Genomic DNA, 21,836 nt, shown 5'->3' on the forward strand with positions numbered 1-21,836 from the left:
AAATTTAAAAATATAAGGCTACAGATATAATGCTTTTAAGGTTTTTCAATGCGTAAAGTAGGCCTAAATTATTATATTTTCGGTAGGTAGTATTGTAGTTGTGTACAATCGATAGGTTACCTTGTCCACAGAAACGCAACATTGGTTGGAAAGTTTAATCGCTCATAATAAGCCTTTTGGTTTGATTTTATTTTAACACGATTCTTACGTTACACAAAAGTAAATATTAGTTAACATTCGGGCCTAACCACTAGCCTATTATCATGTGTGAATTAACAACTACTGTAGTAGGCCTAGGCCTGAAATTTAAATTTAGTTTAGAAACATTGATCGAACGTATCTAATGCTGAGTAGCCTATGCCTGTCATTACAAAGGTTAGGCTGTTAGGCTCTAGTTTTTAATCCACAAACATTAATTTCGGGTCTTTCCCAACATTTTATTTTCACATGATTGTAATTAATGCAGTTATTTCATGCGTGCAGTAGGCCTACTGTTTGATTAAGTTTGAGGTTAATTAAACACAAGTAACGAAATGCTTATATAATAGCAGTCGCCTGCAAATAAAAATGTTTCTTTTTAATGTAAAAAATTGGAGGAGACAATGACACGAAACTTAATTCAAATATAAAAATAACCAAAACACGAGAAAATTAATGGCAGATATGTCATAGTCTATAGTGGGGAGCTAAACAATATTGCAGACAAAATTGCATAACAGTGTTGCCAACATTGTTGCTTGCAAAGAAATCTAGGTTAAACCAGGGTTAAACTAAACTTTCATGACAAAATAGTGGGGAAAGCCATCCTAAGTTTAACCCACCGATTAAAGTTAACCGAGATTAAGTTAAACTTGATTTGGGGAAAGCGGCCCTAAGAGTTTTAATCCAAATTTATCAACATGGTAGAGTAAATTACAACCACCCAAAGATTAGGACTAAAAAAACCAGAATCGATTTGTCAGAATACTTTGCAGGCTTTTAATACGAGCCTTATTTAAATGGATTTTAATCATTTAGTAATTAAGTGTTGTCAGGATTCCCCCTTAACAAAATTTTTATCTTTAAATCCTCAGAACTAGGAATGACAAAAGAATATTTCCAAAGATTGTAAAATAAACAAGTTTATTACATGGTTTACACGTGGCCGTAACCGTAAGACTTGATGATGTTGTCAAAATGTTTGGTCTGCTTTGCGACCTTCTTTCCAGCTTCTTTAGTCAGTTTCTGAAACAAAAATACAGAAAAATTATAACAATTTTTTTTTTTTTTTTATTTTTTTTTTTTTTTTTAAAGAGGTTGGCAGCCTCTTTTAACCTTGCATTTGCCCGTCCACATAGACTAAGCGCCCGTGCGTGGATCGTTTACAGCAAAGCAAGGAGTGAGCCGGTACAGTACAAAGGTGAACTGTACTGATAAAATGTTATCGGCAGTGACCAGGATCCGAACCCACGACATCGCTGCCTTGGGCCCGAAGTCCGCGACGCTCCCGACTGAGCCACCGACTCACTAAAAAAAACCAAATTACAACAAAACAAATTACAAAAACAAATTACAGTAGTTTGGAATTGCACACATAAAATTGATGGAGTATGTATAATATTTGCTGGTTGTGAAATGTTGTAATGTGTGTTAAAGCAAGGTGATTTGATAGGGTTGGATAGCCTTAGGAAGAAATTCTATGAGACTAATAAAAATAAAAATAATTGGAATATGTAAACTCACTAAATGAACTTCAAGGAAAGTCAGTTTAGGAAAAGTGATTTTATTATCCTTTTTATTATTTTATGTTTGAACAATTTTGACAAAAAAATTATGGTGTTAAAATTGATTTACAAAGATGAAGTTTTAACCAAGCTAATAAAAAGATGTATATTCAATTTTTTTAGCCGTCATGTGTGTAAAAAAACTGAATTACGAGTTCTCAGAAAATTGAGTATCAATCTTTCACAGAAGTTTCAGATAATGTAGGTAAGGAATTAAAATTAGCATCATTGAACTCGTTTACAGCTTTACAAACAAGCTGTATTAAGGTTTGTTTCTCACGATGAGATGAGGAGTTTGCCCTCCTGATATGGTAAAAAGTAACCTAGAACTTTGTCAACCCAACTTGCAGAACATAGGGAAAAATATGTAGGAACTGTAATAAGGAAGGATGTTTATTCAAATAGGTTGCGCATAAAAAAAATTATTAATTTTAGAATGAAAAAAAAAATTCAAAGTAATTGAGTTCTCAGAAAATAGTGTATCTTTCATAGAAAGTTCAGATAATGTAGGTAAGGAATCAAATTTAACATCATAGAACTCATTTTCATTTATAACTTAGCCTATAGATTTAGTTTTATAAGTAAGATTTTTATTTTATTTGTAGCCTTAATATTATAGCACACAATGGTTGTAAGCTACCACGGCAGCGCAGCTCAACTTCTACAAACATTTGCATTAATTTGAACTCAGTGGATTTGTTCTATTTTAAATGTTTCGTTCTAGACTAATTAATTATAAGACAAGATCAATCCAATAGCAACAAACAAGAAATCTATTAGTTCTTAGTAACCTTAGCTCTAGTAGTAGGCTATCAACTTATATGTCTTTGAGTTCAGGAATGTTTGAATACACATAAATAAAACTTGATAAGGTAATAAAGAGTACCAGGTTAATATGTACTACCCCATGTGACATTACTTTGATTGTTAATATTTAAGTCAACTGCACACTTTTCCTGTCCAACACATCGATTTGTGTATATCAAATATTGTTACAGTAATTATTTGTTGATTCATTTATTTATGACGGCAGCAGACGGCGCTCACATTAATGTTGTGTTATTTGCCTTAAACGATTACTCGTCATTTACCATTATTATGCGATTGGAAACGTGTTGGTATTACGTACTGGAAAACAAATTATGATTATGCGCATTTTGTTTTTAAAACATTTAACATATTCTATGAAGAACAGTCAGATAGATATTGTTGGATATCAAATTAGGGCAAGCATCTCAGATAAACCCTATCTTCAAATTTGTTCAGAGGCACGGGAAGAAAAATAAAATCATCACAGATACTTGTCCAAACTCAGCAAAAAATAAATCTTGTTAATTTCAATCATTTTCAAATTTAATCAAAAGTAATTTAAGTCAAAGATATAGAAATACCTAGCTTACTTAATTTTTCTGTTGACTTCAATTTGAGTTCTCAGTTTTTATTGGTGCTCTTCTTCAGCAAATTCAGATAATGTAGGTAAGGATATGTTATTCATCATTGAACTCATTAAAATTGATTGATTGATTTTGAGAAAGCTGTTTTGCCAATTAAATATAAAATTATCAAACCCCTATTATCTTACAAGCTAAATTACTAAAATAAACTTCAACAAATTATGGAAAATTTACAGAATCTTAACCTAATATATTTTGCTATAGCCAAAGTTCAAAACTGCACAATTAAGGCCAATCTCTCACCATTTATTAGCAAAACCATAAACTTTACCCTCTCTGACACCTCCCTTAAAACCGTTTGTTCCTTCGCCTCCAATTTCTCACTATTTGTTAGTAAACCACTAAATTAATCCTCTCTGTCACCCACCTTAAGACCGTTCCTTCGTCTGATGCTGAACACAGCCTTAACCTTCCTCTTGGTCTCCAAAGCACGGACGACGTCCTTGTATTTCCAGCCGACCTCGTGGCTCAGACGCCCCAGGTGGCAGTAGGCGCGGCCAGGCTTCAGGCACATGACTCGCATGGCTGTCGGCACCACAAGGCGCTTGCGGCGGTCATATGGGGGCGGACAGCCTTCAAAAGCCTTGAACCTCTTCAACGCCTCTTTACCGCGCTTTGTCTTGTGTGGAATCATACCTGAAGATAAGCAATGGGTGAATGAATATGGCATAAATGTATGTGTTAAACGTAAGCCTACCATCAAAATACACACCAATTGGTACAGAATACCTTATTAAAAAGGACTAGCAACAACACGGTAATGAATCTAAGTAAGTATTAAATTGGTTTTGCATTAAAACTGGCATACGGCTTTGGTGGAAAATCTATTAGACACCTTTTTTGCCTTTGAGTTTGATTGCATACAAGATTGATGAATGCACAGCTTTAGGTTTTGTCCCAACCACCAGATCCAGCATTCTACATGAAATTTTGCAATAAATAATTAATTGTAGGCCTATACAGTTAAATATTGCCAATTTGAAAAGCTGCCTAGAATTCATTTCAAATTTAGTCAAATGAAAAGTTAAAATAATCCCGGGAACGTTGATGAAATTAAGACTACTTAGCATTAACAATCCAGAAAATAATGACAGATTTAATTATCTAAGTGCAAGATATTTATAGTAGGTAGTGAACAAGTATCTCAGAAAAACCCTATCTTCATATAGGCTCAGAGGCACGGGAAGAAAAAATATTCATCACAGATACTTGTCTCTACTTCTAGGTTACATTACTTAACCATAATGTATTAATTGTATCGGTGTAGCATGCATAGTTCATCCTGTCATAAATTAAAAATTTAAGATTGAAACCCAAGACATTAGTGAGGTTCATTTGGTTGCTATTACTGTGAATATTTTGGGTTCTCAGTCTTACATATATTCTTCAGAATATTCAGATAATGTAGGTAAGGATATCGTGCAACACTAAACTCATTCAAATTTGTCCCCTCTAATTAATATAATAATGACATCTTAAACCCCACATAAGCCAATAGAAGTTCTGAACCCTCTACACTAATGTTTGAGGTGCCTAAGGTTTTTTATTATAACATCGTATATTTTAACCCTTCATGGGTGTCTTTGATTTTATAACACGATCGGTGCCACAAGATTTTTCTGGTTAGCCTATTGAAACATTAGACGAACAATGTAATTTTATACATAGGCCTATATTATTAAAAAACATAAATTAAAACCATGTATAATCAGTAAAATTGTACATGACATAAAAAAACTCTTAGTTTACATATATTTTTAAAAATATATAGCAAACAAAAACAACACCACAGGTGACACATGGAGTCGGTTTTTAATTGTTAAAACTGATTAACAGGGGGTGTATGGGCGAGGTGTGAGAGCAAAATAATTCAATCGGTTCCTAGAAAGACACAAGTGAGGTACTATTACCTACTCTTAAAACTGCCGGCTGGCAATAACAATATTTTTCTATTAAAACAAATGCACCTGGAGGAAAACTTGTTGTGGAAAAGGTGTCAACGATGAAGGGTTAATGCCAGGTTTTCCTAGGCGCGGAATTGGCGAGCGGAGAGAGGAACGCGGAGAGCGGACTCCGCAGATCTTAGGCAATTTAATGTTACTGCTTTCCTAGAAGCGGAGCGGAACACCATGTTAATCTCTTCTCCGCTCTCCGCGTTCCTCTCTCCGCTCTCCGCGTTCCTCTCTCCGCTTCCGCGCCTAGGAAAACCCAGCTTTAACGGATCTGGGAAAAAAACAATATAGCTTATCTTATCTTTTGTTTTATTTTTTTTATTTAAATTCAAAGTCTATTTAAGTACGTATTCAAAGAAAAAGGGAACAATTTCGATTGGCTCTAAAAAATAACTTGCATGTAAATTTGCCTAGAGATATCTTTATTTAGTGTGTATGTATATGTGTGTGTGAAATGATTAAATACACTGTAGGAAAGGATTCAACTGGGTCAAATAAATCATACAAGGAAAAATACTTTCCCACCAGTAATCTTGGAAAAGCTTAATGATCTAGATTATATGAACGAAAAACTACCTTTTTACATCAAAGCAAAGCTTCATGTTCTCAGTGATTACTATTCATTCACTATCCATCAGATAATGTAGGTAAGAAAAATTTAACATCATTGAACAGAAGACATTGTTTTACTAATGGATGCTAACTCTCTTCATCCCCATCTTATTTGTGTAATATTGGAATTGTCATGCAACATTTGGATATCATTTAGTCTGCCTTTCTGCTTTGGGTTGGTCAACAATGGTTAAAATAAAACCAACAGTTTGATACTAAGCCTGAATAGAAAGCATGAAGCTTCAGTAGGCCTACAGCATGAGTTAAAACCTACGGTAGTGATGATTGTTAATACAAATTGTTCAAGGTAGGCCATTTACCTCTGATGGTCCTGTAAAGGATTGCGCTGGGAGCTCTGAAGTGGAAGGGTCCACGAGCAGGGTTGACATTGCAGCGTTTGCGTAGGAACGCCAAGTACTTCAATTTACTCCTGTTGGCAAGGTTTAACACAGTATTAGTTGGATGCTTTAAGTTACGTGAAAACTCAAGTGGAGTGTAACGTGTTTATGAATTATGAATAGGCTACAGTACAACAAGTTAATAAATTAGTCATTTTACTCTCAGTGTACGTGGATTTTTAATGGTATACATTACAGCGGAACATGTGGCTAACAGAACACAAGAATATTTTTTTTTTGCTAACCAATCTAAGATTACACCAAGAAGCGTGGATTAAATTTAATACCCGATCAACCGTGTGTGTCATTTGATATGCCAAAGTTGACCCAAATCTTATTATATCCAAAAAGCAAGCTTTGATTAAACTTTTAATTAAACTTGAGCCTTAGTAGAGTAATGATAAGATCACTATAAATATGGCCTACTGCTAATTAGATTTCCCATAGCATTATTTATTTATTTATTATAAAACCACGGATAATTTCCAGATATCCTGGTTAGTGGACACCCTGAATGTTAAATTGTTATTTTTTATTGTTAACCTAAACACCAAGATGTTTGGCATTAACCTACTGTGCGTTGAACCACACACAGCTGAATGGAATTGATGAAAATTTACATGACAGTATGACGGTTAAATTTCAGCCTAAGTAAACATTCATAGGGTAGCTTAGGAAGGCCTATGTGATGTTAAGTAGCTTAAACATGGATTTATCTAGATCAGGGTCTCTACTTTGTTCTCGGTATAAGATTCATGGACTATTCTCGTGACTTACATGTAAGAACACTTTGTCATTGCCTTTGTAGCCTAAGTGTTGTTACCAAATATATTTTCATGATTTGTCGGACTGTATCTTTCTTTACTATAGTTTTACGAGAAGGAAAAGTAAATAATAACAATACAAATGTTTTAAGAAGAGGAATGGTTATGGGAAATAATCAGGCTGGATTTTGCCGCTGATATGAGCTTTGCATGGCCGCCGCTAGGTAAGCAATAGTCTCATCTCTCTCTCACTCCCTCTATCTCTACGCCAATTCTGTCTCACTCACACTGCTGTGGGGTCCCGATAGCAGCACCTTTCCTACCGAGCGTTGCCACTGAGCGCTTGCCACAGAAACTTGCCATAAAAAAATCTCATGATAAATTTTTAACATTAGCATTTTATTTCTTATATGGTTTGTATTCATTGGTAATAATAGACAAGGATTAGTTTCAAAATATAAAATGATTGAAATGAGAAAAAAATTTAGTTAGTTACAACCACAGAAAAGTGTCCCAGCTTTATAGTCTAATAGAAACACAATCATTGTCTCCCGCGACAGCGAAGGAATCCTGATTAAGCTTCATCGGACACGGAAACATTATCAGCGTCTTTCACAACTGCGGCAAAATCCTGAATATCTCCAGTAGTTGTGTGATCATCAACATTGTCACGGCGGTCACAGAATCATTTTCATCCTCATCCGCCATCAAGGCGAAGTCCTAAATCTCCCGCAATCATGGAAATAATATCATCGCCATCCGCTATTGCAGAAAACCCTGGGCATCTCCCGCGGTAGTGTTTCACCATTAACTACCTCGATTACGGGAACGTTATAGACGTCATCCATGATCGCGGAAAAGGTGTGAATTTAGGCTAAATCAACCATGCGAACTTCCTTAACTATGTAATGTAAGGACATATAGTCTGATATTTTAGGACAATTCCCGCACAAAAATTGAGTACAAATCCCAGTTTTACCAGTTAGAAGACACGCTTTTTAGGTATAATTTTACTAAGATTGAATGACAGGACAGGAAACATATTTGATTAAACACAAGACAATATTTGTATGAATAAATCTACAGGAAATTACATTGAATTGCAGTATTTGAGAATTACTTACCTAAAGAAGTTACCAGAAATGTTGATCTGTTCTGTTCTGACAACAACTACCTTGTTGCCTTGGAGGATGGTCTTGGCCACGATGGCAGCAAGACGACCCAGCAGGTGGCCTCTGCCGTCGATGAGAATCGCCTAAATTACACACTCAGATCAATTAAGTTACTACGATGAGCCTATCATTTTAAGGCTAAGTAAGTTAATGGAGTGAATGAATAATACCACTGCCACAGCAAACCTGCAGGCTAAGCGAATTCCCACTTACACCAGTTACACCTAATTGTATTTTCAATTTAAATAACACAGGTTAACAAGTACCAGTACCTAGGTTTTCTGCTACACAGGGGGTAATAGCCTACATATGTACCTACATCAATTTGAAGGGTGGTTGTGCCTCTGGAGACATCAAAATTAAAAGTAAATCGGTCCAAGGCCTAGCTAGGTCTCACCGTGCCACCTATATATATGGCAATATCTACTTCCCTTTTAGGGAAATTGGCTAAAATCAATATTAATGGAAATAGACCAAGGCCTCGGGTACGATACAAGCAGCAGCCTGAACAACACGCACGAGTCAGTGGAGGCTATAATACAAGAGGCAATTTTCTTTAACACTCATCAAATTTCTCCTGTTGTGGGAACTCACAGTGTAAGACATATGGCAAACTTTGCAGACACACAGGACCTATTGCATTTCTAGCCTTTTTAATTATCTTGACAATTGTCTGTTTTAATATCTAGCCTAGAAATAAGAGGCGTAGGGGGCAATGAGAATAGGTTTTTATAAGCTAACTTACTGCAGAGAGTAATTTATTCATCATGGTTTTAAGTTAATATCAAGTTGATCTGTTTCAAAGTTTTAAATTTGTTCCTCAAAACCTTATTTAATATTTAGGATAACTTAACTGTTCTCATGAAAATTTTGTTTGATAACTTTTGCTACCTAGGGGGCATAGGTTGTGTAACTTTACTTTAGGCATTTAAGTTATTTAAGCATCATACTTATTTTGCAGTTTTGGGCCCTTGGTCTACGCCGAAAACTTCCTGGCGTGGTTGTTGAAAACTTACAATGTGGTTGAGCTCGGGCCTAACGTAACTTCAAGCGGCTGTTGAGTATTATTCTGAACTCATTAAATTTTTAATTTCCATCGACCTCCTGTTAAGTTAGGCTAACTAAGATTCACAGTAAGAAACCAAGGTAGGACCTAAAAGGTCACGGTTATTTTGGTAATTAGGTTTCTTTAAATACCCTATTACTTTTGTACATAACATTTTTTATAACTAAATTTAAGTCTAAGTCACCAACGTTTCTTTACTCACATTTACTGGCAAACAAAATGACGTGCCCGCACAGAACGAATAACCTTGTAACTGGTCACATAACTGAAGTGACAATTTACCTATGTATTGCAGTGACGCAGGAGGTCTTATCACTGACGCTGTTTAGCTGTTCACCTGTGTTCCCTGTCATCTCTAGCGTTTTGAAAAGGTAGGCTACGAACATCTAACTGCTCACATAAACGAAGTAACAAGAAGTAAGTTATTGAATTGACTGGAACTAGGCTGCACCATGTGCAGCGCTAAACAATGACAGTGACTGTCGTGTGACGAACTAAACTTAACTAAGGTCAAGAGTTCCCACATCACTCCATAACCTTGTTTCTTGCCACTTATTTATGTAAGCAGTTACAGTCACCCTTTATTTGCCATTCGTTCCGTGCGGGCTCGTGACTTGGGCAGTATTAGGTGTCAAAAGTCCCCTAAGTAATACTGTCACCTAGGCCTAGCCTATTACCGGCCCCAGTCACGGAACTATTGTAACGTTACCAAAAAGTATGCCTAGCTGTCATTTCCATCACTAGGCTAAGGTCTAGGCTTAGATATAGTCTCAATCATAAGGCCAAGGTTGGTCAGGATTTTAGAATTCTGTAAAACTTAGGCCTAGCCTACATACAAACTCATGAGATGTTTTATCGTAGGTTCCATTGTCCGGGTGAAGGACCTAACTTAACTTATGGTTCACCTCTTTAATTATTTCCATTCAGTAGTTTTCGATAACAGATAGGCCTACGGAAGTCTACCCGTCTCATTTAATTATCAGTTGGTAGTTGATTTACAATACTGTAACATAGTAAATATGTAAACTAGGCCTAAGCTTAGGCTAAGTAAAGTAACTAAGTCGTAAACGGGTGCACTTCCATATCTGTTGGCACAAACAACCGAATGAGTAGGCCTACTGTAATGTAGATTAAGTTATTCGGTCATTTATTCGATATAAGTTATCGTTTGGTTAGCACTAATACCGAAACCCCCGGTCTGTGAGACCCCATTTGAAAAATAAAGTAATGGACCCCACTTACACACACAAACCGAAACCCTCGGCCTGTGAGACCCCGCTTTAAAATACACTAACGATGGGCTTCTGAGACGGGCATGTTATGAACTAGACAACCTGTTAAGGTCACGGCACCCATGCAAAATGAACAAACAATATAGGTATCAATAGGTAGGGGAGGAAAAGGGGGGAAGGTAGGCCTATTGGGGGAATGGAATCTCCCAAGTAAACAGTGTTGCCAACATGTGTTTTTGAAAATTCCCGTGGGCCTGTCAAACCAGGGTTTCGGTATTAACTTAGTATTAGTTAGGTTAGGTTAACCCTTTGAGTGCCAACGTCCGGGGAACCGGACGTATTTAAAACGAGCCAAAAGTGCTGACGTCCGGCCGACCGGACGTTTTTAGAACGAGCCAAAAGTGCCAACGTCCGGCTGACCGGACGTTTCGTAATGATTGAACAGTTGTCATAACAACCGAATGGATACTCGGATTCTTTTAACCCATATATTACCATTGAGTCGAAAGTTACTACATGCGATACATCGATTTTCGTTGGTCGAGATATCAAAAATTCGATTTTTACGAAATTTTAACCTAAAAATCACCAGATCGCGCTCGGCATTTTTAGCGCGACCTTCGGGAAAAATCATCGGCATTTTTTTAGCGTTACTTTTATTTCTCGCCTGGCACTCTAAGGGTTAACCTTACCTAACTAACCAAACGATATATCAATCAATATTTTCATTCAGTTGTTTGTACCAACAGATATGGAAGTGTACCCTCATAAACTAAGTAAAGTGCAACCAGAAAAAATAAAGAAGTTATATATACCTTTATACCTTTATACCATGTATCCATCGATGACCAGTAGTGACTGGATAGATTTCGTCAAAGAAAAAACATTTTAAACATTTTAGTTTTAGTACTTTTTAATTTATGTGGTTAACATGGCTGTATACTACCAGTAGGTACGTTTACGAAAATTTGCCTTGACTGAATCACATAGGCTAGGTCTAAAGCCTAGGGTTGATGAACCTAGGCTAGACCTACCTACATGATAAGGGGACCGAAAACCTTAGGACTACATAGCTTGACTGTATAAGGAGGTTGCAAAAGTTGTCTTTTAGTTCATGTTCTAGAATTGTTGGCTCAATAACAGTTATATAAATAGCCTAAGTAAGGCCTATTATAAACACCATAGCCTAACTCTTTTTCACGTGCAGAGAAGAAACGCTAACTGGGGATAGGTAGCACTGACACATAGAATGTGATGAACATGTAAGGTCAATATAGGCCTAACTTGATATTAAGTTACTGATGTGCTAGTGTAGTAAAGTGTTTAAAAATCAAGTTGTTATAAAAAATAAACATAAATTACTATCAAAATTAGCTTACCTTCTCACTAAATCCCGTCATCTTTGCAACCGACGTTGCCGGAAAGAATAGAGAAATCAAGTAAAACAAGGTTCTGACTAAGAAAGAAGTAAAACATACTAACGGAAACAGTGAAACTCTTAAAACTTCTTACGGTAATAGTGCTACTATATTAAATGTCAAACTATATTGCGGAATACATATTTTATTAATTTAATAATTGAGTATATTTTTACACCTATGTATTATCATAGGTATTATCATAGACTGAAAAATCACAAGTAGACTTTTAATCCCATTGTAAATTTTGAAGCTCGTTTTTTCGTGTCTAGTTCATGTACGGTGAAACTGATCGCTAGTGTCGACAAAACTTTGTTTCGATTATTTTTATGGTTAATTTCATGATTTGTGCTTTACTGTTTGGTTATATAACTCTGGTACAAGTAATTGTTTATGATTATATAGTTTTATTGGCAAATATTTACTGTATTTACTCTGGGATAAAGAAGGTTTAAATGGCTGAAATAACAAGAAACAAAATCTACACAAAAAACGACGTCTACATAGTGCACCGGACAGAACTAACAATAAAATTTCTTTCAACTGTTGTAAGGATGGGAAGTCTACTATAAGGGGTAGTATGTTTTATAAGGGACTATGTTTTATTACAGTCATTTAAAACCTCGTTTAACCAAATAATACGATCTAATCATAAACAATAACTTGTCCCCTAGTTATATAACCAAACAGTAAAGCACAAATCAAGAAATTAACCCTAAAATAATAGAAACAAAATTTTGGTGACACTAGCGCCCAGTGTCACCGTACATGAACTAGACACGAAAAACGTGCTTCAAAATTTACAATGAGATGAGAAGTCTACTTGTTATGGTAATATTATACTGAACATAGTGAAAGACCAAGATTTTTATAGTAAAGATTTAATTTGTATTTGTTATGTCTATCCCGTTGGTTGGCATTTCTTTAGAAGATGAAAGACAAAATTCCTTTTCCTACAGTTACATAACGTATTTCGAGATCAATCAAACTGTATAAGCAGTTGTTTTTGTGCGGTTTGTGAAGTGACTTTCTTTTGTAAAATGTGGCAGGATTTTGACACTGAGAGTCTTATTATGGCTATCAAAGAAATGCCGTGTTTATAGGATAGGGGAAAAGGAAGCTTTGGAGCCACTCCTTCAACATCCATCTTGACACTGTCCATCTTGTAGGGTCGTGCTGTGGTCGCATGGTGAACGACAACGACCGGTCGGGCGTTTGCTCGTGGTCGTGGTCAGACTAGTGCGCGCCAGCCCTTAGCTCATTAAAATGAAAAAAGTGGTTGAAACGTAGGTTGGATTTGATTCAACCTAGTGCTTGGTTGGGCGCCTGATGAATAATTTGTATGCATGGAAATATCTTCGTTCATTCTCATGTGGCATTTGGGGCGTACTCCCATTTAACTATTTAAGGAATACATGTGTTGAACGTTGTTTTGAACTATTACGACCCCAAGAGTTTGAGAGATCAAATACTGTACTTTTTCCCATTAACTTGTCAACAACCCTTATCATAGGTAAGCAGTGGGAGTAAGTGGGAGTAACTAAGATTTTTGATGGGAAAAATCACAAAAGTTGTGATAACTTTTAAACAGCAATTTTTACAGAAATGGGGGTTGTACGATTTTGTTCACAGTTAAAAGTACTGTGTGATTATTAAACAAAGGTTATACCTCTTTGACTAATTTCAAAAAAATGAGAAAAATTTCCTGGAGATGTCATGAATTAGTACCCACTTATCAAATTTTATAAAAATCGGATCACAGGCTTGGGCTGTCACAGCCATCTTTAACTCCAGGCCACGGCCTGCCTGATTCTGATTGGCAACGATGTAAAAGTAGTGCTGTTTAAAACCATTATTAATGTCATAGAGACTTTAAAGTTTTGATAAATACAGTATTTTGAGCAATATGGGTTAACTAGTGGATTTGTAATTGGTGTATATGCGTTAAGCAGAAGGTAAAATTATAGGATTAGAAATAAACATTCTCAGCATAGCTAAAGTATGATTTTTATTATATTTACAAACACTACATGTAATACATATTTGTTGAAAATACTTGGTTCATCAAAGCACACAGCCTAGGACTAGATATTATTTTATGGCACAACGAACATTACAGTAATATGAATAAGGGAAATAAATTGCATTATTAGACTTTGTCTATATTTAAATGTAGTGCTTATATGAAATACTTTTTTTTAATCAGAAGTTTTACCGTACTTTACATGCCAAATAATCTAAAAAAATATGCTAACTCCGAAATTACAATTTTTACACATCTAAAATATGTTTATGCTTAACGATGGGTAGAACTATTTTGTTATTTTTGTTCCAATAATGTGTAACACTTAACATGAGAGCGAGACATACTGTACTTTCAAATATATTACATCTTTACACTCTTGATACAAGAGGGGAAATATCTACAATATAGATTCAAATTATGTGTATGTAAGCATTTTAATTGTTTACAAAATATTTACAGCATAATAGGAGCAGAAGAAGAAGTTGCATTGTAGATCTTCTCCCACCCTAAAGACACAGAAATCGTAACCTCGATCAGTACTATATCTAGATTGAGATAAACTTGTAAGGGATATAGGTATTGGGTGTGTTGCTAACCTAGTGCTTAGCGTCTCAGACTACGATGGGTTCAATTCCCGGCACATTCACTCTAATGGGTTTGGAACGCTTTCCCTTAAAAGTTTTTAATACTAACTCTTTGACTTCTCAAATGGCACTGGCGTAGACGAGTAAAAAAAGGCTTATTAAGCTGTCTGAAACCATTTTTATCACATTCATAGACATACTGGCATATGGGTTTACAAAACAACATGGATTACATATATGAGGTCACAATATTTACTCTAAGGATTTTTTTACATGTGGATTAAGCACATACATTACTCCCTTATAGATTTACCATTCTTACAGATCAGCCTTGCAGATAAGACAATGTTAAGGAATCCAGTAGTACCCAGTACCATATTGACCATTGTACCACCATGGACTACACTTTAGTGTTATAATGTATTCTCTTTATTACTGTGCTAGAAACAAATATAACCATTATTTATTTAGTTAATTTTTTCAACAATGATCAATCTATCAATAATAAATTGGCTATAGCTGGTCCCACATAGATGGGATATCTATTTCCGTACCTAAAGGTATCTAAAAGTCAATGGTTAGACACCGTACGTAAAGATGTTACAAAAGTGGCATCAGTGCATGCTGATCTCATGGGAGTTCTTGATGGAGTTGTTGCGGCTGCGAACGCCGCATAGTCCTCGGAAGAACGGCCAACGCTGCAGAACATAGAGGTACGGGTCTAGTGTGAAGTGGAGAAGCATCAGAACATCCGCGAGACGGAAGAACAGGTTACTGATGGTTGACTTGGGAGCCACCTGGGCCATTGGTATGGATATCTACAAGAAAATTGTATCTTAATTTACATATAGCATTCAATTATTGTTCTTGAGTATAGTTACAATCACTAAAAGTAGCTGTGTATAAAGAATATGCTTGTAGTGGTTGTTTTAGTCAGTAAAATGAAATATGTTTTGTTCCTAGGAAATATCTATAGTTTATTGGCGTTTTGAAAAATAAAAAATATACCTTCGGTCCTTTAATAAATGGTCCTGGATAAAGAAACATCCTATCTCAGTCAGCAACAAAGCTGTCATCTTGCTTTATTATACGCTCACATTGCGTTCATATTCATAGTTACACGTGAATGATTCATAGTTACACTAGGTGGTGTTACTTAAACACAAAAAGTTTGAAATTAGAACAAATAAGTCCAGAAGATAATACTATAGATTAAACATACATTGGTAGATTTTTCATCCTTATGGATCAGCTTAAGACATCTTTATTGTTGTTCTGTCTGGTGCCCCTAGGATGTGTTTTTGTTTACAATTTGTGTCATGTTATTTCAGTAGATTAAAACCTCGTCTAACCAAATAAAACAAAAGATCTATTCACATAAACAATAACTGGAACTTGTCCCCTAGTTTTATAACAGTAAAGCACAAACCATGAAATTAAACCTTTGACTATTAATACTAACTGTGTATATGTAACAAAACTCTTAAATTAAACTGGTTTCTTGCCAAATAAGTTAAACCAGTTTTAAAAAGTTACATTTTTTTTGTTTTTTATATTTCTACAAAACAATTAACATTATTTAGACATATGCAAATTAATAACATGTGTTTCTCAAAGTGTTGTTAAAAAATAATCCAAAGGGGACTAAGTTAAAAAGTTAAACATTTCCAACAGGATCCAATAGTCAATGATTAAACCTAAGAAAGTTATTTATTCTTGGTTTTTGGCATTAGCATAGACTAACCAACACAAGTAGACTTCTCATCCCATTGTAAATTTTGAAGCTCGTTTTTCATGTCTAGTTCATGTACGCCACACTGGGCGCTAGTGTCAACGAAATTTTGTTTCTATTATTTTAGGTTTAATTTCTTGATTTGTGCTTCACTGTTTGCTTATATAACTAAGGGACAGGTTATTGTTTATGATTAGATCGTATTATTTGGTTAAACGAGGTTTTAAATGGCTGTAATAACGGGAAACAAATTGTAAACAAAACACGACCTCTACAGAAAACCATACAGAACTAACAATAAAATTGTCTTCAGCTGTTCCATAAGGATGAGAAATCTACTAAGGGAGTATGTTTTATCTATGGCATTAGTTTGAAATTTATTTATTCTTTTAAAGTTTATTTATTCTTGGTTTTTGGCATTAGTTAAATATTATGTCAATTGTGATGTTGTACTTAAGACTGCATGGACTTTCAACTTGGATCCAAACCATTGACTTTTACAGATCTAAACTGTATAATGTTACATTGTATTTGGGCATTGATGCCTGTAATGTTTTATTGATATGCAAATAAATAAATAAAATAATAGAAACATAATTTTGTCGACAGTGTCACAAAACATGAACTAGACACAAAAACGAGCTTCAAATTTTACAAGTCTACTTTTGTTGGTCAGTATGATGATAATACTATTTCGTTGAAAATGCTGTCAGAGACAGTGAAATTTTCTTATTATTGTGGGAGTGATCATCAGTTTCTGGTTGGTTTCTGTGTTCTTATGCTAGGGTTGGGACCCTTCCCGATTCAGGTCAGGCTGCCTTACCAGCAACTATCCATAAAAGCAACTATCCATAAAACCTACACCCTTATGTGTCCTATACTCTACTACATTGTTGAACAGAGATATTTCTGTTGTCCTTTATAACCAATAAAAGCATACTTAGTTCTCTAAAATTTTATTTATTTTTTCACTAGGCCTAGTTGGTAAAACTATTGTGTGTTTAACCAGCGAATAACAGTATAAATCAATTCACCATCTGTGGCATCCAACACAGTACGAAGACAACACACAGAAGTGCCATCAGCCTGGCGAAGGCCATCTCCTCCCTGGTGCAGGCGTTGAAGGTGAGTGATTGATTGCGACTGATGCGACGAGGCAGCGTGATGGGATGTCGCGACTTGTCACAGCGACCGAAGCGACACAAGGCACACATCACGGCCAGGTTACACCATACGATACACAGGCAGAGTAGAAACCCTGCAATATACAACAATATTTGAGTGGGAAATAAATTAGTGGTAGATCAAGTGGAATAACTGGGCTGTCAAAAAATATTTGAAAAATTAATTTATACATTTTTATTTTTATACAAAAGTTTGGAAGGTAAATGCTTTGTCTCTTGATACGCGTCTTTGAGTTCTAAATCTGAAATTAAATTTGTAGCAAGTTAAGAATAAAAAGTCACCCAGTCTAATTGAGGTGTACTCATAAAAGTGCTTCTGTGCAAAATTTTCATTTTTCAACCACTTTTGCAAATGAAAGGCCAACTTTGTGCATCTTTTATGTCTCCAGCATAGTATGAAAAAAAAGATAACTTACAACTTTTAAATAGCTACTAAAATTATTCTTAAAAGCAACTAAAATACTTCTGGTCCAGACAGATGCGAGAGGCTGGAAAAGTACCATTGATTATGAACCCTACTTTCTGAGAGGAAACCACCTTTGTGGCACTATCTTGGAATAAGGTAGCCTACCTATATAGACAAGGAAAATAGACAGTACAGTATGTTAATTTTATTTGTCCTAGGACGCTAGGCACGAGCCTCTGGGATTGTTTGGAGACTATTTGCCCGTACACCTTATAATAAACCCATTTGTAAACTTGCTAACATCCTAAATATTGCCTCCTTGCTTACATATTATTATAAATTCCATAACAAATACAAGAGTGACAAATTGAAAATGCACAATTCCAACTAACAAATCAGTTAATGAATGTAAACTAACAATTAATAAAATTACTTACTATGAATAACGATTCACAGTTGAAGACAGTAATATTAATGAGAAAACTTACCAAAACTGAGAAACAAGTATGCGTAGGCTATGTCGACTGGTCGCTTTGCTAAGCGGTAACGAACACACTTAGCAGTCTGTGGCTCGAAGTATAGTCCAAACCCGAGGAATGGCAGACATACCAGGACTAGGGTTGCTGACCACAGAGAGAATATGGCTCTCCGTATCATAGTGGTGGTCACATGCTGAAACATCGAAAAACATTTTGGTGCTCGTCTGATAACCACATGGATGCTGGCTTGATTCTGATGAGGAATGACGACCGTTGGAATTTTTGTAAATTGCCCTTGCTAAAAAAACAGCTGGTGTTAGTCAGTGACATAGTTACACTAACTGATCATCTCTGACTCTCTTTTACAATCATCTTCCCCAAGTCCCCATAACCTCAGCTTATATTATGCTCCTGGATTCTGTTGCTGGCTGCTGTCTCAAACAGGCCAGTCGTGCAGTTGCTAGTTGCATGTGATTGTGATATGCTAAATGGGCATGAAAGATACTTGAGCCTCTTGCCCTATTTGGGGGGGTTCTTCCTTGAGCCCCCACCAATTAAACCCCAACCCCCCATTTATTAAAAAAAAACAGTCCTTAGGGCCTAATGATAATCATATCAGATGTCAGTTTAGAATTAGCACTAAAAATTACTGGAGTGAGAGTCTCTTTTTAAATGTAAAAAAGGCACTGGAAAATTGATTTATAGGGAAGAGATAAGTTGGTATGAGCATTGAGTCAAAGTCAAACTCTGAGGAATAGGTTATTATTTTCAAGTACTTATATTGTTCAGTTTTAACATGGGGTAAGTCTGTACTGTATATAGTTAATTTTTAAAAACAACAATAACAACTCACAAAAAATGAATAAAGGAAGATGTATAGGTGAAATGAAATATTAAGATCCTTGCTTGAACAAAAAAATGTGGTTAAGAGCTGATAACAACTGTGCCTTAACCGGTATATGTGTTCCATCCTTGTCAAGGGGAGTGCTAAACATCTCTCCTTTCATACAACACATTTATGATAGCAGAAATGAACTGTATATATGCTGGCAAAGGTCCCACTCTTCCCGACGAGAACCTAATTCTTAAATCTTAAATATAATTATTTTTACTAGAAATTTTGCAATAAAAGTTTTGTATACGTGTTAAATAGTTATATTAATGTAGTTTTAGATGTAAAATTGATTTTATTGCCGCATAATTCATAATAATTACATGAGAGTCGGTAAGGAAGATTATAATGTAGCGCTCCTCGCGGAGGAGATCAAAACTAACACGAGAGTGACGGCTGGGAGAGAACAGTGTCGCGTTGTTAATTGCCGCGGGGGAATATGTTATTTTAAAAAGTGTTGTCTAAAATATTGGTGAAATAGCATGAAGTCTTGGATTACAACATTGTTGAACATTTTCAAAGACCATTATTAACTTCATACCGTAAGGTCAGTCCTATAAACTAAGGTATAGAGTTTATGATGTTAGCCTATCATTTAGGATTGGAACACAACTCTTTAGGATTGGAACTTGGGCGTATTTAAACCAAAATATGGATAAATCATAAGTGTGGGACGAGTTAAATGCATTGACCTAGCTTTGGTAGGCCTACATAGATCGGATATTTCTTTAGCGGATAAAGTTTAGTCGATGATAGAAAGCTTTTTATTTAGTCTTTGCTCTTGATAGAACCTTCTGATGCCCACACGAGCATTGTCCTGTAAACGTGCTCTACTGCGTTTAGCGCAACGATTATGTTTGGGTTGGATAATGTTTACCCTCAAAGGTCATTGATAAACTGATAAGGCTACAACAGCCGTTTCGTCGGTAGGAGGGACTATTAGATAACGAAACTGTTTTAGATTTTGTGAACTAAGGGGCAAGGACGTGTAAACTGTATTTAACGATTCGTGCGCAACATTTAGTGTGTTCACTGTATATACTCAATGGTAGAGTCAATGAGGTTTGGGCTTTCTCCTTAATGTACCAGTTTGCGTTGACCAATTAATTTTCTATAGCGAGGACGCTACAAAGTTAATTCAAGCCGATCATGAATGAATGGGCTATGAATGGATGGGCATTAAAGACAAGTTTTATCGAAAGGCCTTGCTAGTATCAAAAGAGATTCCGTTTATCGTGATAACAAAATTGAAATAACATCCACATTATGTTTTACTGAAGTATGCTCAGAATTTTGGTTAAAAATATTTGATACACTCATTGACTATATGAATACTATACAATTTACTGTTATCAACGGTTTGTGAACATGTTTACAATTAATTGTACCATATTTAAAATTAAGAGACTTTGATTAAATTACACTCCAAAAGCCCAGACTTCGAATAACCATTTACTTCTCATTAGGAATCATATTTGTAAAATATGATGCATGTTTAAATGCCATGTGTTTGGTGCGCGTTATATTTGACTGTACTGATGTCAGTTGTAATTTTATCTTGTACAGAAAATGTTTCAGTCATCCAATCTTCAATCTTTGGACATAATACCAAAGTACAAGTAGTAGTTTAACTACTTTGGAAACTAATATATTTATTTCCTTTAAAAATTTTAAATGTATTAAAAAATAATAAATAATTAGTAAAGCCTCCGCTTACTACTTAGTAACAAGAACGATCATTTAGACAATACGAAGACAAGAAGATCATTGGAACATAAATATATCTTGAAACGATGTTCAACTGATCCATAGATAAAACTATAGTCAATGATTTGACGTAGATATTAATGTTATTTTAGAAACGGACAACTAACCTTAGGATCGATCTCGAAGTGATGAACTAAGGGGAGAAAATAGTTGATAACCCCCCGTGTGGACAGGATTACCCCACGCTGCGCTCAACTTCAGAAGTCTACCATAAAATCCCGCCTGATATGTTTTACGATACTGTCTCGAGAGCTTTAAGTAAGATTTTGTTTTGCACACTTTGCTTGTTTTGTACAACATGTTTAACATTCGTAGCATCATTATTAGTTTTAGTTATTCTAATTATAACAGGAGGTTATCGGTATTTTAGTAGTAGTGTAAGTAGCCAATTGTATAAATTGAACACCGAGCCAACAGCCAACAATGTAAACAGCTGATCTAATTATTGTAACAGTGTTGTTGTTGACGACAACCGGTTGTTTACAGTAAACTTATATTTCTAATTCCATTGCTTGTACAAGGGAGATATTTTGTGTTTATCAAATTGAAATATGAACAAGAATTAACCCGGGGCTGCAGAAAATCTGCAGACTAAACGAATTTCCATTTCCCTGGTTGGACTTTTACTGAAACAATTTCTTAAACGTAAATTTGTTTCCCTTTTAGCAAATCTTCATATGGGGAAATAGCTATTACCATAGGTGGCACGGTAAGGCAGGGTGCACACTGGAGAAACCCGTTTCAGGAAACTGATTTCATCAAATTGGTTTCAAGGAAACCATTTCTGTAACAAATGCACACAGAAGAAACGGGATTCCATCAGTTTCATGATATTAATTCGGATGACGATGATGTGACTATGTTGGTGGAGGCTAAAGAAAACGAAAAGAAGGAAGTATTGGGTTGACCCGTTGATTAGGGATGGTCAACACGGT

The 21,836-nt window shown here is 35.5% G+C and overlaps 2 protein-coding genes and 4 non-coding genes across 6 annotated transcripts in view; all 6 read right to left on the reverse strand.

Annotated features, from left to right (window-relative positions):
- Positions 1-1,105: 1,105 nt before the first annotated feature.
- On the reverse strand, positions 1,106-11,864 carry LOC128991382 (60S ribosomal protein L13a). The gene is made up of 5 exons (XM_054414187.1): positions 11,793-11,864; positions 8,068-8,198; positions 6,102-6,211; positions 3,585-3,853; positions 1,106-1,224 (listed from the first exon to the last, which is right to left on the reverse strand). The coding sequence occupies exons 1-5, from the start codon at positions 11,811-11,813 to the stop codon at positions 1,135-1,137; spliced, it is 621 nt and encodes a 206-aa protein (XP_054270162.1). The 5' UTR covers positions 11,814-11,864; the 3' UTR covers positions 1,106-1,134.
- On the reverse strand, positions 1,915-2,000 carry LOC128993680 (small nucleolar RNA SNORD34). The gene has a single exon (XR_008490808.1). It is a non-coding gene; the product is annotated as a small nucleolar RNA SNORD34 (small nucleolar RNA).
- On the reverse strand, positions 2,224-2,305 carry LOC128993679 (small nucleolar RNA SNORD34). Its single transcript, XR_008490807.1, has one exon. It is a non-coding gene; the product is annotated as a small nucleolar RNA SNORD34 (small nucleolar RNA).
- LOC128993681 (small nucleolar RNA SNORD34) lies at positions 3,188-3,269 on the reverse strand. The gene has a single exon (XR_008490809.1). It is a non-coding gene; the product is annotated as a small nucleolar RNA SNORD34 (small nucleolar RNA).
- Positions 11,865-13,822: 1,958 nt separating the features above from the next.
- LOC128991380 (prostaglandin D2 receptor) overlaps positions 13,823-21,836 on the reverse strand; it is a 30,784-nt gene continuing 22,770 nt past the window's right edge. The window contains exons 3-5 of the mRNA XM_054414185.1: positions 18,252-18,435; positions 17,208-17,431; positions 13,823-15,259 (exon numbers count right to left, since the gene is read on the reverse strand). Coding sequence (XP_054270160.1) covers positions 15,056-15,259; positions 17,208-17,431; positions 18,252-18,435 — 612 coding nt within the window. The 3' untranslated portion in view covers positions 13,823-15,055. The remainder of the gene's footprint in view (positions 15,260-17,207; positions 17,432-18,251; positions 18,436-21,836) is intronic.
- LOC128993689 (U6atac minor spliceosomal RNA) lies at positions 19,155-19,256 on the reverse strand. The gene has a single exon (XR_008490817.1). It is a non-coding gene; the product is annotated as a U6atac minor spliceosomal RNA (small nuclear RNA).

The sequence above is a fragment of the Macrosteles quadrilineatus genome, unplaced genomic scaffold (assembly GCF_028750875.1).
Source record: "Macrosteles quadrilineatus isolate MER2022 unplaced genomic scaffold, UCM_ALF_1.0 Scaffold_4__1_contigs__length_99947679, whole genome shotgun sequence".
NCBI lineage: Eukaryota > Metazoa > Arthropoda > Insecta > Hemiptera > Cicadellidae > Macrosteles > Macrosteles quadrilineatus.